The following is a 17,402-nucleotide window of genomic DNA, read 5'->3' on the forward strand; positions in this document are numbered from 1 at the left end:
TCATGGCTCACTGCAACCTCCACCTCCTGGGCAGAGGAAAGTGACTTTATTTCAGAGAAACAGCAAAGTGATGGACTAACATCCTGTGGAACCATCTTAAGGGACATGAATCCCAAGCTTCTTTTTACACTGGGGAAGGGAGAATCAGGAGAGGTGAGTTCAGGAGGATAATGGTGACCACAGACATGTAGGTGTCAACAGGAGCCCAAGGAGGTTGCAAAACGTCTTTGTCCTTGGTGAGGTCACAGTGCTCCCATAAACCTTTCACACAACATTGCTGCTTGTGTGTACATCTCCTCAGGCTGGGTTCTGAAACGGACTATTATCATCCTTGCTTTGAAGTTAAACCCTACACTAAATTCCTCCCATAGTTAGCTTGGCCTACGTGTGGGAATGAGCAAAGGCAGTTAGCCCAGGAGGTAGGAAGCAAGACAGAGCCAGCCTTGGTGGATTTCTCTCGCTGTTACAGATGCGCCCTCCCTCTCTGTTAAACACACACACAGACACACACAAACACACACAGGCACACACACACAAACATCCATTCCCGTGGCATTGATTCAGATCAGTGGGCAGCTTCTGGGCAGCCCCCCTGACCTGCATTAGGAGGCTGAAGGGCACCGGAACTTTAGCTCGAGGGTGGCCTTGAAGCTTCCTGAAGGTGCCACGGCATGACGCACCGCCAGGCCCAAGAGCTTTCTGGGTCTGTGGGTGATAAGGGCCGGGAACCTTTATACACTTATGCGGGCAGTGCCCCCTTGTCACAGCTTCTGGCAAATCTTCAGAATGCTCATTGCTAGGTGCAGTCATTCCCTCACACACCTCAGGCCAGGGGGGCTTCTCACCACAGTAATGGAGCACTTCCTCGTCTTAGCAGGAAAACAAACCTAGGAAACAGAAGCTTAGCCACTTGTGCACTAGCAATGTCATAGATCACACTGGCATTCACTCCCCCAGGGCTTTCCGGGACTGACCCAACCCAGCCCTGATCATCCCAAACTAATGACCACAATAACCTATACGTGTCTCTCACTTTGCACTGTTGGTGTCATGGGGGGAGTGTTGAGTCTAACTATTGCACTGCGTGTTTTCTGTTTCCCTGATCTCAATCTGTAGGGTTCCAGATACAAAGACAGGTGTCCCAGGCCACTCTCAGAAGTGATGATGCTGCAGGTGGGCCGGGCCTTGACCTCAGCACAGCTCACCAGCAGCAGCGCCTTGCCAGGGCCATGTGCTGCCCAATTGTGCCGCTGGAGCGGAAGGAGAGGAAAGATCTAAGGAGACTTCATAAAGATCTCCACCTCGATAACACAGCAGCCTCCTCTTACGGACATGCGGGTGTTTTGATTTATTTTGACATGTACCGACAGCGGCATTTCTCAGGATGCCTGGGGTCTTCAGCTAACCTTCCATCTGCACTACTCTGCCTCCGTCACTACTGCCCTCTCTACCCTACCCCAAACCTTTCTTCTCTTTTAAATGCTGCCCCTGGGGTCTCTGACTGGTTTTCCTTCTGATAAGGACAGCAAAACACCTTTTACCCCTAATCCTCAAGATACCTAAGAGAATGAGTCTTCAGAACAACTATTTTCTACATTATTATAGAAACAGTGGCAGTGTAATAGTAACGAAGAAAATGCAAGTAAAACAGTGAAAGGAATGTTATTTCAAAATGATCGAGAGTTTCCCACTTAGACAACAACACTTCATATGTGGTGCATTCCCTTCCAGGCTTTCTTCTATGCATTTATTTAAATTATGCAATTGGAGAATAAGTAGTGTGTTTATAATACTGCATCTGTTGTTTTGTTTAATTTAATACCAAAGCTCTCACCATAATGACAGTGACAGGGATGTTGCTGCTAATATCCATGGTAGCAAACACATACAGAAAGCTTGATATGCACCAGAGGCCATCTTTGTGCTTTCCTGGTAATGACGCACCACCCAGTGTTATCAAACGCACTCAAGAGACCTCATGTTCAATCCACACGCAGATAATGTCATCTCATGAATGCTGCTGGACGCTTTCACTTTTCTTCTGATCTGGAGGAGCATTCAACACTGCAGTGCATTCTAGAGTGTCAGGGTCAGATTGGGTATGTCTGTATGCCCCTCTCCAGCCTGGGTACTAATTTGACTCTGCCCTTGCTGGTGACGTGACTTTAGTTTTAGGGCAAGTTCCTTAGTCTCTTAACCTATGTGTCTCAGTTTCCTATTCTGTAATAAGTGATGATGACATTAATAACACACACCTGACAGTGTTGCTATGCGCACTAAATGACTGTTACCATATATACATATATATAATTTAAAAATATAGTCATGTATATATAGCTTAATATGTATATACGTATGTAAATGAAAAAAGAGCGAGAGAGAGTAGGGTGCACTAAAAACATCTGGCCCAGAGCAAGTTTCCAAAAGTGTGAGCTTTTATTCTCACATCTCTGAACTTCTGCTTTCTGCTCTTCCCCATTATTCCTCGCCCCGTCTGCCCCAGACCCCTCTCCCTGCCCCTGCACACCTTCACCTGCCCTCCACACTCCACTCTCTTTCCCTATTGCCCTTCCTTTCACTCTGGATCTGAATAAATTGATACCATCTTCTCATGGTTTAGCTCAGAAAATATTAGTATCACTGGTCTTTAATTAGGTCACCAAGGAATTTATTTTTTTGAGACAAAGTCTCACTCTCTCACCCAGACTGGAGTGTAGTGGCATGATAATGGCTTACTGCAACCTCGACCTTCTGCAGTTTAGTGATCCTCCCGCCTCAGCCTCCTTAGTAATTGGGACTGCATATGCATGTGACCATGCCCAGCTAATTTTTAAAATTCTGTAAATGTGAGGTCTCCCTGTGTTGTTCAGGCTGGTCTCAAACTACTGAATTCAAGTGATTGTCCTGCCTCAGACTTCCAAAGTTCTGGGATTACAGGTGTGAGCCACTGCACCCGGCCTATTTGCCCCCTCCCTTTTTTTCCTTTATCTAAGTTTTTGCTCCTGCCTAGAAAACTGATTTTTTCTTTCCCACTTGGAGGAAAGTGCAATCAAACTTTCAGGAGATTTGCCTACTCAAAAATCACCTTTGGCAACAGTTTAGTCCTTTCTCCTCCTGCCTGGAGGAGAAAACAAAAGTGAAAATCAGCACCTGGCTGCACCCTTCCCCCACTGCATTATTCAGCATAGAGCAGTGGCTAAGGGATCCAGTGGGCCAACTCTCTTGCAGTTGGAGGGATTACTGTGAAATGCTGTGAGTACATGTGTTTCTCACAACATAAAACAGCTAGGCTGCTGCTTCCTATTATGGGCAATTTCACAGTCTCCCAGGTGTGACAGCTTTGTCATGTCTACCCCTCTTAATTCTTTATTCAAAGAAGACATTCACCATATTCTAGTGCGTCAGGGTCTTGCTGGTGAATCACACTGTTGCTGCTAGTGTGTCAGGAACACCCAAGACCGTGCTCACTTCCAGTGATTGCTTTTGAGGACTCAATGTATAGTTGTGCTTGTGGCTAAGAGTTATTACAGCAAAAGAATACTGAGCTAAATTAGTAACAGGAAAAGCCCACTGGGCAAAGTCTGGAGGGAACCAGCAGAGCTCCCAAGAATCCCTTCCCAATTGAGTCACACAATTTGTTCCTCCAGCAATGAATCATGACAACAGGTGTAAAATGTCGTCTACCAGGGAAGCTCATTAGAAACTCAGTGCCCTAGATTTTTACTGGGGACTGGTCACATAGGCACTCTCTGCCTAACAGGCTACAGCATTTCAGATTCCCAGAAGGGAAGCTGGTGTTTAGCATAAAACACGTTGCTTAAACAAACAGTTTCAGAAGAGTAAATCATTCTTATCAGATGGAGAATGGTGGAAAAGCCACCAAAATCAAGTTCACAGATGCCAGGCAAGGGTCAGTCTTGCAAGCTGGCCTTTCTAAGGATAGTAGTTTCAGACCTGCTAAATTACCTCTCTTTTTTTTTTTTTTTGCACAGAATTCAACTACAAAGCTTTAAAATACATAATCAAATCAGACAGAACCAATGGAAAAAAGTCAGCAACTTATAGATGAACTGAATGGCACCATGGACTAACTGGATCTAAGTGACACGTGGAGAATGCTCCACATAACGACAGCAGACTGTGTATTCCCTTGTGGATGATTTTGAGGGGTTCATGGCTCCAGTGGATGAGGTATCTGCCTACATGGTGGAACTAGGAAGAGAACAAGGGTGGATCATGAAGAGGTGACTCAACTGCTGCCATCTCATGAAAAAACTTTAACTGGTGAGGAGTTGCTTCTTATGGATGAATGAAGAAAGTAGTTTCTTGAGATGAAATCTATTCCCGGTGAAGATGCTGTGAACATTGTGGAAATGAGAGCAAAGGATGAGTTGATTAGGTAATGGCAGGATTTGAGAGATTTGACTCCAATTTATAAAGGAGTTCTACTGTGGGTAAAATGCTATAATGCAGCATTGCCTGCTACAGAGAAATATTTCATGAAAGGAAGAGTCCATCAATGGAGCAAATTTCATTGTTGTCTTATTTTAAGAAATTGCCACAGCCCTACGTGTAGTTTTGGTTTGTTAAAAAGAAAATAAATTGCCACAGTCACCCAACTTTCAACAATCAGCACCCTGATCAGTCAGCAGCCATGTACATCCAGGCAAGACCCTCTACCAGCACAAAAGTTACAACTCACTGAAGGCTCAGATGATCTTTAGCATGTTTTAGCAATACAGTATTTTCCAATTAAGGTATGTAGATTTTTTCGACATGATACTATTGCACAGTTAACAGACTGTAGTGTAGTGTAAACAACACTTTTATTATTATTTTATAACTTTTTATTTCAATAGGTTTTTGGGATACAGGTGGTATTGGGTTACACGAGCAAGTTCTTTAGTGGTGATTTATGAGATTTTGGTGCACCCATCACCCAAGGAGTATACAGTGTACACAATTTGTAGTCTTTCATCCCTTACCCTACTCCCATCCTTTCCCCTGAGTCCTCAAAGTCCATTGTAGCCTTCTTATGCCTTTGCATCCACATAGCTTAGTTCTCACTTATGAGTGAGAACATACTATAAACATCACTTTTATATGCACTAGAAAACCAAAAAATGTGTGTGACTTGCTTTATTGTGGTGGTCTGGAACACTACATGCAATATCTATGATTTATGCTTGCATAAATTTCTGAAGGGGACATGATTTAGCATGTAAAATTCCACCATCTGACACCTCAAAATTCATGTCCTCTCACATCCAAAATACATTCACTTCATCTCAACACCCTCAAAACTCTTAATTCTTTCCAGCATTAACTCTAAATCCCAAATCTCTTTCAAATGTCATCAAAATAAAGAAAGAGTGAGACTCAGTATGTTGTATCCTGGGGCAAAATTATTTCCCTCTGTGAACTTGTGAAACCAGGTAAGACGTTAACTGCTTCCAAAACAGCATGAAGGTGCAGGCATAGGAGAAACATTCCCATTCCAAAATGGAGAAGATGGAAGGAGAAAAGGAGTCATGGGGCCCAAGCAAGTCTGAAACCTAGCAGAGCAAATTCCATGAGATTTTAAGGCTTCAGAATGGTCCTCTTTGGCTTGATGCTGTGTCCTCTGGGCCAAGTAGGGTGGCAGCTCTGCCTTCTTGGCCCTGAGTGTTAGCTCTGCTCCCTTGCCCCTGGGCAAAAGCCCTGTTCCCTGAAATTGAGGAGGTGGCTCTGTCATCTGGAGCTAAGGAGGAAGCATCTGGATTCCTGTTCCCCAGATAGTTGCTGCCTGGACCTATAGAGGCAGTGGCAGCTTGTCAGCCTCTGCATCTGTAGCTCTCCCCTCAAAGTCACTCTTCCTTTATTTTGTACCATTTTTGTCCCTTTCATTCCAGGCTGGCTGTGCTTCTATTGGTTTAAAATCCTCAAACACATGTTGGCCTCTGATGCAATTCATGGCGTCCATGCCAACAGACCTTCAGTCCTCCATAGATCTTTCCTGGATAACTGCATCTCCATCCCTGCATTCTGCTGAGATGGCTGATTAGATCCATGACTCACATACCTCATCTCTTTAGCAATCAGTTGTCCCAGTACACACTTGGCCCTACTTCCAGAGCTTGCTATTTGGATAGGCTGAGAATCTTCTAAATAATCAAGGGCTGATTCCTTTTTGCTCAGCAGTTCTGTTGTTGATTTATTTCTCCTCCCTTGCATTTTATAAACAGCAGTGAGGAGAAACCAGGCCTCAACTTTAATACTTTGAAATATTCTTAGTTACATATGCAATTTCATCACTTATAAGATTTAATCTGCATCTAACAGAATGTAATCCAGCCAAATTCTCTGTTACTTTCTTACAAGGATTGTGTGTCCACGTGTTTCCAAAAACGTGTTCCCCATTCCTGTCTGAAAGCTCACCATAACAGCTTCAACATTCATATTTCTAGAAATATTCTGTTCATAATGATGGATGTATTTCTCTATAGTTATATAAACATGCCCACAGTGTTAGAAACTCTCCTCCATTTGAATGACCTCCCATAATGATTCATTCAGAGGAGAGAAGCGATCTGCTGAGAACTCTTAAAGCTTCCCAGACCCAGCCTACCCATGCTTGCCCTGGCATTCTCCACCAACCTTCCGCATACAATGCTCTTGATTGAAGCCAGCCCCTCACCTCAGCTCAGGATCCCATGCCTCCCACCTTCTCAGGGGCTTTGCTCCTGCAATGATCACTCTTCTCTCCTTTTTTTTTTTCTTTTCTTTTTTCTTTTTTGAGACAGAGTCTCATTCGGTCGCCAGGCGCCAGGCTGGAGTGCAGTGGTACAATTTCAGCTCACTGCAACCTCCACCTCCTGGGTTCAAGCAATTCTCATGCCTCAGCCTCCCAAGTAGCTGGGACTACAGGTGCATGCCACCACGCCCAGCTAATTTTTCTATTTTTCAGTAGAGACGGGGTTTTACCATGTTGGCCAGGATGGTCTCGATCTCTTGACCTCGTGATCTGCCCGCCTCGGCCTCCCAAAGTGCTGGGATTACAGGCTTGAGCCACCGCACCTGGCCCACTCCTCTCTCCTGAATCACCACCTGCTGCCTCTAAATGGGATCATTCCCCAAGCTAAGGGAGAACTCGCTTTCTTCCCCCATATCCTCCTGTGGCTACTAACACATTTACCTGCTGCTTTTTGCAGCAAAGCTGCATGAACTTATACAATCCACTTCATTGGAGTCATTTTTCAAAATTATATAGGAAGGAAAATGAACCAGAACAACCAAAACGATTCTGAACTATAACTTTGGGGAACTCACACTACTTTATGTCAAGAGTCATGTTGATTCTAGTAATCCAGCGAATGTGGTACTGGGGGAAAGTCAGCAGATCAGAATGGAGTCCAGCAATAGATTCACAGACATGATAAAGTCATTTTCAAAAAAGGTGCAAAGGCAATGGAGAAATCTTGTCTTTTTGAGAAATTGTGCTGCTTTTCCCCTGCTTCTTGACCAATACATTCATTGTTCTTTACTACACTGGGTCCGTTACCTGTTTCTCCTTTGCAGTTCAAATGCTCTTCTGTTTAACTGTCTGTCTGCCCCACCACAGTGCGGTAGCCTCCATGGGACATACCACGTGTGACCAGCATCCCAGATATTTTCTGCAACATGGCAGGCACCCATGCATATATAAATGAGAAAAAAGCATGTATAAATATACATATTAAAATAATTTATTTTTGTCACAAAAGGTCCTTCTGAGACACATCCTCCACTAATGGTAACATGGGACTGTCTGTTCCCAGTGTTTCTGGATGCATGAGAATTGTAGGGCAAAAGAGAGAACAAAGCCTCTTAGTCCCTTTCTTTCTACTACAAACACCTTAGGGATGCGAGTCTAGGGAGAGAGGGAAAACCCCGGCTGGTCTTGCATGTACCTGACTGAGTGTGCATACCCCTTGCTGCCCAAGTGCCTTGTTGCCCATATGCCTTGCTGTCTGCCTTCTTTTCCTGCAGAGCTGTGCAAGGAGACATCATGACTTCCTTCTGTGTTGCTGACCGGGAGTCAGCCAGTAGGTCCGCAGATCAGTCTTCCCAGAGGTGAAGTGTGAGTGAGTGTGAGGAGGAGCCCGCGGGCGCGGTCCATGGCCTCCTAGGGGGAAGGACCTTGAGGTACCTGTCCTTCTCCTAACAGGCGGCGACACAGCCATGGCCTTGCTGTCGTGGGGGTCCCAGACAGGGAAGGAAGGAGGGCCATAGAGGGGAGGAGGATCTAGTGACCATGGAGTGAGTTTTGAAGGAGGAAACTATTTGTGGTATTTGAGTCCCGGAGGCATATGAAACCACTCACAGACGGCACATTCCGACGTCTTCAGTAGGAACCTGCGCAGCGCGGGATAGGGTGGGGCAAGGAGAGGTGCCACAGCCCACAAGGCAGGCACCAACCTCACTGCGCATGTTCACTGGAAGTCTTCCCGTCCACCCCTTTGTGCATGTGATAAACACCGCGGAGCTGTGAGGGTGTGAGGATCGCGTTCCTGCTGGCTGGACTTTTTCTGTCCTACAGAGACGTAACCGGTAGGTCGGCAGGCCAGTCCTCGCAGGGGTTGAAGTGTGAGTGAGTGTGAGGAGGAGCCAGTGGCTGTCCGGAGTGTGGGGCAGCATGGCCTCGGAGGCCGTAGGGTCTCAAGGTGATCGATCTCCTCGTGAGGTGGGACCGCCATGGGCCTTGTAGTGCGGGGATCAGAACGAGGGAAGAAGGTGGGCCACATCGTTGAGAGGGGTCAGGTGAAGATATGGTGAGTGCTGGGGGTACTGGGGAAGATATCTGAGTCCCTGGAACCCTCGACAGAGGACAGATTCCAGACTCTTCCGTGGAAACCAGGAAGGAGCGGGGTGGACATTAAGGAAGGGAACTGGGAATGGTGCGGGTTGCTGACCGCCGGCCTGATGTCTGTAGAGTTCCCAGCAGAGGTGTCCAGTGAGGAGGGCCCAGCGCTGTGTGGCAACTTCTCAAGTCCACTGTGGAGGTTTGAATGGGTGGAGCTCTGCATTCCAACAAAACTTGATTTTATGGGGAAAATGGGCCTAACAAATGGGTGTGTGACAAAAGCCATGGCCACTGCAGTTTTAATTCTCTGGCTGTATTTTCCCAAATGTCTCCATGGAGGACAGTTCAGTTGTGAAACCAAACCTCATCAGAAATATCCTTTGTCTTTTGCCAGGAGCCTTAAGACATTGCTCAGCTAGCTTGACCAACTTAAGTGGCTTTGCAAGAATTCAGAAGGCACACACACTTACACTTGCCCTGTGACTTAGTTTGAAAGTATTTACAAAGTTTTAAAAAATGGCGAGTTAACATTTGGTCATGGAAGCGGTCAAATACATCTGTCCTTTCAAGTACATTTACCAATTCACAGTATTTTGTTGGCAGTGTGAAATATGATTTGGAGAGGAAGATCAACATATAGGCCTAGACCAAGTAGAACTATACCACCTCCTGAGCTGATTGGGCCTATGCTGGTGAGTGCCTTAACCTTTGATGTTTTCTATTAGCAGAAAGTCATTTTTGTAACTTACTGTTGTTACATAACATAGTTTTGTAATTGTTGCTGAACCAGTATAGATACACTCATAAAGGTCTCCTATGCTGATAAAAATGATCATGGGATCTCATGAAAGAAAGACAAATCCAAGAGGCTTAAGTTCTGTTCTCTGGATGGATGATCTTGTGTTCCCCAGATTTTGCCCATGATTTCCTTCTCATGCTTATTTGCAAAAGATTACACACATTCATCCCAACATACATTAAAACAGCTTCCAAAGCCCTTGAGGGCAACTGTCTCAGAGTAACCTCTCTGTGGAAAGAGCAACTTTATGAAGCATAAGTATGTGGAATAGTGTTGGAGAAATGTCTGTAGACTTATGATCAGAAATATCAATGTATTCTGTATATTTATATTATTGAAATGTATTGATAACAAAACTTTTTATCTGTACACACCTCTCGTTCCAGGAGCCTAATAATGAGGAGCCTCAGCAAGAGGAACCACTGGCTGAAAGTCAGAATCCTACGCCTGGTCAGGAGAGAGAAGAAGATCAGGGTGCAGCTGAGATTCAAGGTGCTGGGAAGGAAAAGAAAGAATGTGTATGGGGGGAGGAGGCCTATGTGTGCGTCATGCCTTATGCCATGACCAGTAACAGGAGGAAAGAAAACATTAGGAAAGGATCTCAAACTTTGACTGAGAGTTGGCTGGAAAAGTGAAGAGTATAGTTTGTAGCTTCCTGGAGTCCCTGGATATAATGAATCTTCTGTTACCTTTGAAATATATTTTGTATGCTTGAAAATACAGTTCTTGCTAAATCAGATGAAACTGTTTAATTTGATGTACAAAAATGTACATTATCTCACTAGTTTAATTTGATCTTCTTAGAATGTTGTTGTCTGATCTTCTCAGCCATGGTGTCCACAGTATTGTACGCACCCTTTAATAGTATGTAGAATGCCAAGTCACCCCACCTTATAGTACCCTGAATAAAGCCCATTTGCATAAGGATGTTAACCCCATTTTATAAATAAGAAAACTGAGTCTCCAAGATTGAGGTTTACCAAGAACACTTGACTCATGGAGAAGGAATTCATATTTCATTCCAAGGTTTGTGTTCTTCATACCATCTATGTTGTTAGAAAACATGAATGATTTTGTTTGAAATGTTAATACCTGAAAGTGTCTGTATTGCAAGGTAGTTCTGTATTGGCTCAGGGAAACACAGTTCAGTGAAGCAGGATAGCAACTCCAGAAAAAAGCTCAGTAAATGACAGCCATTGTTTCCCTTGATGTGTATTTGGTAAAAGCTAGATAATTCAGGGGACATTGACGTACAGGTAGCTATATTAACATGATTTTAAGTGACTTTTTAAGAGTTGTTTAAATACTTTTATAATTAGAAAACTCAAAGTATGATAAGATTATCATGACACAGAAATTTCCTCAATGGATAGTGTTTTGAAGTTAAACATTGACAGAATTTGGCTCATGGAATGTTTTAGCAATTCACTGTTAAGGGGTTTCCAGAATATGACTGTCAACAATGCCCATTAATGTTTTTTCACTCAAATTCCTGTACTCTTGTGGAAGACAGTGATTTTGCTGTTACTTTTTTCTAAATGGGATTCATTTATGGAAAGTTACATTTAGGGCCTTTGGACCTAAGTTTGTTTAATTTTAACCAAAAATTTTCCAGTTACATCAAAAGGCGATGAGTGTCAGGACTGTAAGATTTGTCATGGGTTCACCAATATATTCATCTAATCTTTCAGAAAATTACATTTAAGTTATGATTAAAATGCTATCCATTGGGCAGTCCTCAGATTTCCTAGATAGCTGATACTCACTATTTAAAATACACAGTGGTAAAGTATAGGAAATGTAAGTGTGGTATGATTTTTTCTCAGATTGTCATTTAAGATAAGATTTCATAATAGTGGAAAACAAAGTTGTGACATCTTTACATCACATTTATTAGCACAGTAGTCTACAGGTTTTTATTTCATAACCCTGAGGAAAAGAATATTATCATATCCTTATTTGTCTTTCTTGTTTGTCTGCTTCAATCAAGAACTTTGTAATTTTTAGTGCCTGATCTGGAAGCTGGTCTCCAGGAGCTGTCTCAGTCAAAGACTGGGGATGAATGTGGAGATGGTACTGATGACCAGGGGAAGATTCTCCCAGAATCAGAGCAATTTAAAATGCCAGGAGGAGGTATGCTATCCATTAAGATGCAAAATTATGTGCTTTCTGTTTTCCACAATATTATACTTTTGATAGTAAGAGAGAACATTACTGCCCCTTTAAAATCAGAGTTCAAATGCAGACTTTCTTTGAAAGGTTCTTCAGACCCCAGTTGCCTGACTGCCAAGACTTAAACACTATCAGATACAGATGCAAAATGGGTCAAAGCTGTATTGAATCATCAAGTATGAAAGCATATTCTTATTTCTGATTATACCCAACAACTAACAATTTTCAGATTCTTTTCTCATTTCTGCCTTTGACAAATACGTAGTGCATTTGTAATACCAGTTTATGTGAAGTATCCTGAGCATCTTAAGCAGATTCTAGTACCAGCTGTAACATTATTTGTGAGATTCTGGATGAATTCCATAAATTCTACACCCATCTTTTGCTGTTATTGAAAATAGTAAATGCAAATCAGATATATTAAAATCTGTTTCGAAGTTGATTTCTGTATCCTCATGTTCTGTTGGATAGAACGCAAAGATATGATTTGTTTTTCATAACAATCAGTTTCACTCCAGTTATAATATCTTGGTTCCCAAGAAAATAAGCAGGGAACTTGCTTGATGAAAGTATCTTTTCCATGTAGTTTCCAAATTGGAGACTTTTAATCAGAAGAGCTTCTGAATTTATAGGAAGCATTCCATGTTTATAGAAGAAATTACCTAAATGTTTTTGCTCTGTACTGCTGAACCTTTCCATTAGACTACTTACATTGAAAGATAGTTTTCAACTATTTTCAGGAGCCCATTGAACAAGCCTCAATTGTATTCTTAGGAAGATTATAGTCTTAAATAAATATCTTGTTAAAATAGATAGCAAGTTACATGAGAAAGGAAAATAATTAAAAATGAAAATAATAAAGAGCAATAGAATAAATCTAAGGGAAAAGGAAAGAGGTACTTAATAAGAGACAGGTCTGAATAACTAATAAAAGAAAATATAATCCAAAAGTAAGAAATTTAAAAGATTGTTCTTTTGAAAAATACCTATGAGTAGAGTAATAGTTTACATACTCTTAAAGAAAATGGAAAAAACTCAACATGAAATATGAACAAGACCCTAACAGATACTGAATATATGGTATAATTGAAAGTGAATACATTCTTGAACTCCAATATTTTCAAAATATGAATGAAATGATTGATATGCTAGGAACATACACATTAGTTAATATATTCTAGTAATACCTGAATATCTAAACATCACAAAGACTGTGGAAGAACTTCTGAAATTTACCACTTATTCCTCAAAAACACTTAACTTTTACAAATACTTGGCATTTCCAGATGTCTTACTCTCTTTTTGTATTTTCCTTTCCCTCCATTTCTTTTTTTGCACCACTATTCATGATATATGCCTCTTTCCCATTTTGATGTCAAAAATAATAGTGATAGATTAAACTGAATATTACCATGTAATTAATTTTACCAATGGGAATACTTTCAATTGTAAAAAGAGGGACTCTTCATATTGACATTAGGATGATAGGTGAAAATCTTGGACAAAAGGTTACTGTACCTTAAAGACCACAGAAGGATAAACTAGCCCCAAGCATCATTTTTGCACTTCTGCACAACAGAGAAAATAAAGTGCAACACTGAGCTTTCCGTTCACTGCACTTACACAGCTCCTCATGTGACATTAACTGTTTCCCAGGAGCTTGTTGAACATCCCAACTATAATTTCAAGCCAAAACATTACATTATACATTATTTGTAAATTCCTTTGTTTCTTAGGTTTGTTTTGTGTTGGTTATTTATTTATTTATTTTTATTTTTGAGACAAAGTCTTGCTCTGTTGCTAGGCTCGAGTGCAGTGGCGTGATCTCGGCTCACTGCAATCTCCGCCTCCCGAGTTCAAGCGATTGTCCTGCCTCAGCCTCCCGAATAGCTGGGATTACAGGTGCCTGCCACCACACCCAGCTAACTTTTTGTATTTTTAGTAGAGATGGGGTTTCACCATGTTGGTCTCGATCTTCTGACCTCGTGATCCGCCCACCTCGGCCTTCCAAAGTACTGGGATTACAGGTGTGAGCCACCGTGCCCAGCTGGTTATATTTTTATTAAAACTATACACAATGGTTGCTTTTCACTTGGAGCCACATTTTAATAAGTTCACTTGATTTAATTATGTTCTGAAGTTAGACAGTTTTTGGTTTCCTTGAACTACAGAAAAGGTGTTTTGAAAATGTTGCTAATATATATGCTTGGAAGTCTATCTTCAAAGTCTCTGCAGAGATTTAACTGAATGTTAGCCATCGGGTTACTCTTAGGCTTCTGGCTTTAGTCCATGGCATAAAACCAAAACTTCAGTTTCCTTTGCATACCTTTAATGTCATCTGAATATAGTTCTGCTACTAATGTTCCCTCCTGTTTCGTTTCTATTACAGATGACAGGCAACCACAGTCTTAAATGAAGACAAGCTGCAACAACACAAAGTTTGTGTTTTTATATCAGATATTTGACTTAAAAATATCTAAATAAACTTTTGCAGCTTTCTCCAAAGAAGTCTTGTACATCTTTTGTTCGTTGTATTCCCAAATATTTGATACTATTGAAAATGGTGGCCGGGTGTGGTGACTCAAGCCTGTAATCCCAGCACTTTGGGATGCTGAGGCAGGAGGAATTCTTGAGCTCAGGAAACTGACACCAGCTTGGGCAACATAGTGAGATTCCCTCACTGCAAAAGTAAATGAATGAATGCATGAATGTATGCATGTATATATGTAGTTTTTGTCCCAGCTACTCCTGAGGCTAAGGTGTGAGGATCCCTTGAACTCAGGAGGTCGAAGGTGCAGGTAGTTATGTTCAGGCCACTGCAACTCCAGCCTGGGTGACAGAGGGACACTCTGTTTCAAAAAAAAAAAAAAAGAAAAGGCCGGGCGCGGTGGCTCACGCCTGTAATCCCAGCACTTTGGGAGGCCGAGGCGGGTGGATCACGAGGTCAAGAGATCGAGACCTTCCTGGTCAACATGGTGAAACCCTGTCTCTACTAAAAATACAAAAATTAGCTGGGCGTGGTGGCGCGTGCCTGTAATCCCAGCTACTCAGGAGGCTGAGGCAGGAGAATTGCCTGAACCCAGGAGGTGGAGGTTGCGGTGAGCCGAGATCGCGCCACTGCATTCCAGCCTGGGTAGCAAGAGTGAAACTCCGTCTCAAAAAAAAAAAAAAAAAAAAAGGAAAAGTATCATTTTTGAAATTTTGTGTTCTGATTACACTGGTATACACACTTGTGATATTATGAAATATATAAATATATATTTGGTCCTCAAGCCTCTATACTGGTATACAACTCTTAATATTTTTAGAGTCTCCACAAAGCGATGTCTTTTTGTATGCTAACGAGTTGACTGATGCCTAGCAACCCCTGTGTAACTTTAGAATGGGGGATTAGAGGGCTGGGACTTTCAGGGAAGGGAGAGGGGCTGAAGATTCGGTTGATCACCAATGGCCAGCCAGTGGTTTAATTGATTATACCTGTATAATGGAAACCTCCACAAAAACCCAAAAGGACAGGGTTCAGAGAGCTTCTGGATAGCTGTACACATGGAGGACAGCATTTCCATAGAGGGCATGGAAGCTCCCTACCCCTTAACCCATTCCTTACTCTATGCATCTCTTTATCTGCATCCTTTCTAATGTCTTATTTTAATCAACCCATAAAGATATATGTTTCCCTGAGTCATGAGATGTTTTAGCAAATTAATTGAACCTGAGTAGGAGTCATGGGAAATTCAATTTATAGCTGGTGAGTCAGAAACACAGTAAAACAAACTAGGGCTTGTGGCAATTGACAGGGCTCTCTTGTGGGACTGAGCCCTCAACCTGTGCAATCTGATGCTATCTCCAGGTGGATACTATCAGGCTTGAATGAGAGGGTACCCAGCTGATGTATGCTGCAAAACTGATTGCTTGCTTGGTCTGTGGAGAAAAGCCCCCGCATATTTTGTCACAGAAGTCTTTCATGTTATTGGTTTTAGGGCAAGAGCAGAGAAAACACTTTTTTATTCCATTTAACCAACAGATATCATGTTTGTATGTTGATTTTCTATGCAGTAACCTTGCTAAATGTCCTTATTCCAGATTACCTCTAGATCCTTTCCGATTTTCAACATAAACAATCATATCATCTTTGAATAACAACATCTTTCTTTTTTGACATTTCAAACAGTATACTTTTTCCTTTTTCCTATTTTACAACATTGGCTGGATCCACCTAATACAATGCTGATTAGAACCAGTAATTGTGGCCATCCTTCTCTTATGTCTAGTAGGCACTGGAAACTTTTTTTTTAACATTTTGCCATGTTTTCCGTGCTTTTAAAAATAGATAATAATACATAATATCAATAGATATTACCAAATAATAGAATAATATCTAATAACTATAATAATGTCTAATGAATATTACTAAATAATGTCTGATAAATAGTAAATAATGACTAATAAATACTAATAAATATCTAATAAATATATAATAATAAATAATATAAGTAATATCTAACAAGTAGATAATATTAACATTAATAGATAATCAATAATAGATAAACTGCATTCAGATGACATTTTATTAGAATAGGAAGTTCCATTCTATTTTCTGTTTGCTAGGACTATCTTGAATATATGTTGACTTTCATGAAGCACTTGTAATGCATGTAGATGATTACAGGACTTTTTCTTTTCTTAATCTGTTAACATTGTGAATTACATTAGTAAGTTGCTATGTTTAAAACAATGTTGCATTCCTAGGGGGAAACATTGAGGCATGACACACTATCCTTTTTGAATAATCTATGCATTACTAATTTGTTTAGGATTCCTATGTGTGTTCTCAGAAGTGATATTAGCCTATATTTTTATTTTATGTAGAGATGCTCAAGTTATCATAGAATTATGTCCAAATAAATCTATCATATATTGAAAATTTTGTAAGTTGAAAATGCATTCAGTACACCTAACTTAGCAAACATCATAGCTTAGCTTAGCCTACCTTAAATGTGCCCAGAATGCTTACATTAGCCTACAGTTGTGCAAAATCATCTAACACAAAGTCTATTTTATCATAACTTTGTCTCATGTAATTTATTAAATCCTGTCCTGGAAGTGAAAAACATGATTATATGGCTACTCAAAGTACTGTTTTCACTGAACGCATTTCTTTTATCTGCCATCGTAAAGCCAAAAAATTTTAAGTGGAAGCATCATAAGTCGGGGCCATATGTATTGTCTTTGTGGGACATAGGTATCTAGGTTATACTAGCTTCATGAAATGAATTGGGATATAAATCCTCTTTCTATTCTCTGGAACTGAAATCTCTTCAAGACTGAATAACTTGGGGATAGGCTTTGCCATGTTCTTTTGTTTCTGGATTGAATCTCCTTTTTACCTTTGGACTCTAATTAAAAGAAAGACAGAAGGGGCAGCTCTAGGTTCCCATGCCTTTGAACTTTATAAGGTGCCTGTCTTCCCTCCAATGATGCCTCTAATGTTGCTGTCACTCTGAAAACTCCCTGCTCCTTTTTCTGTACTGATATTAACTTCTGTACACAGAAAGTTAAAAGTTGCCATTCTATTAATTTGCCTACGTAAGTTTTTTAAGAGATGAGTTT

At 41.2% G+C, this 17,402-nt stretch overlaps 1 protein-coding gene across 2 annotated transcripts; it reads left to right on the top strand.

The window, feature by feature from the left end:
- The first annotated feature begins 8,488 nt into the window (after positions 1 to 8,488).
- On the top strand, positions 8,489 to 14,297 carry LOC108298529 (X antigen family member 3-like). 2 transcript variants are annotated; one of them, XM_037735824.1, is made up of 5 exons: positions 8,489 to 8,568; positions 9,425 to 9,513; positions 10,007 to 10,112; positions 11,628 to 11,753; positions 14,182 to 14,297. In XM_037735824.1, the coding sequence occupies exons 2-5, from the start codon at positions 9,433 to 9,435 to the stop codon at positions 14,202 to 14,204; spliced, it is 336 nt and encodes a 111-aa protein (XP_037591752.1). In that variant the 5' UTR covers positions 8,489 to 8,568; positions 9,425 to 9,432; the 3' UTR covers positions 14,205 to 14,297. The 2 variants fall into 2 exon arrangements, with proteins under 2 accessions (XP_037591752.1, XP_037591753.1); XM_037735825.1 differs by lacking the exon at positions 8,489 to 8,568 and adding an exon at positions 9,265 to 9,316.
- The last annotated feature ends 3,105 nt before the right edge of the window (positions 14,298 to 17,402 follow it).

Source organism: Cebus imitator, unplaced genomic scaffold (assembly GCF_001604975.1).
Source record: "Cebus imitator isolate Cc_AM_T3 unplaced genomic scaffold, Cebus_imitator-1.0 Scaffold981, whole genome shotgun sequence".
NCBI classification, from domain to species: domain Eukaryota; kingdom Metazoa; phylum Chordata; class Mammalia; order Primates; family Cebidae; genus Cebus; species Cebus imitator.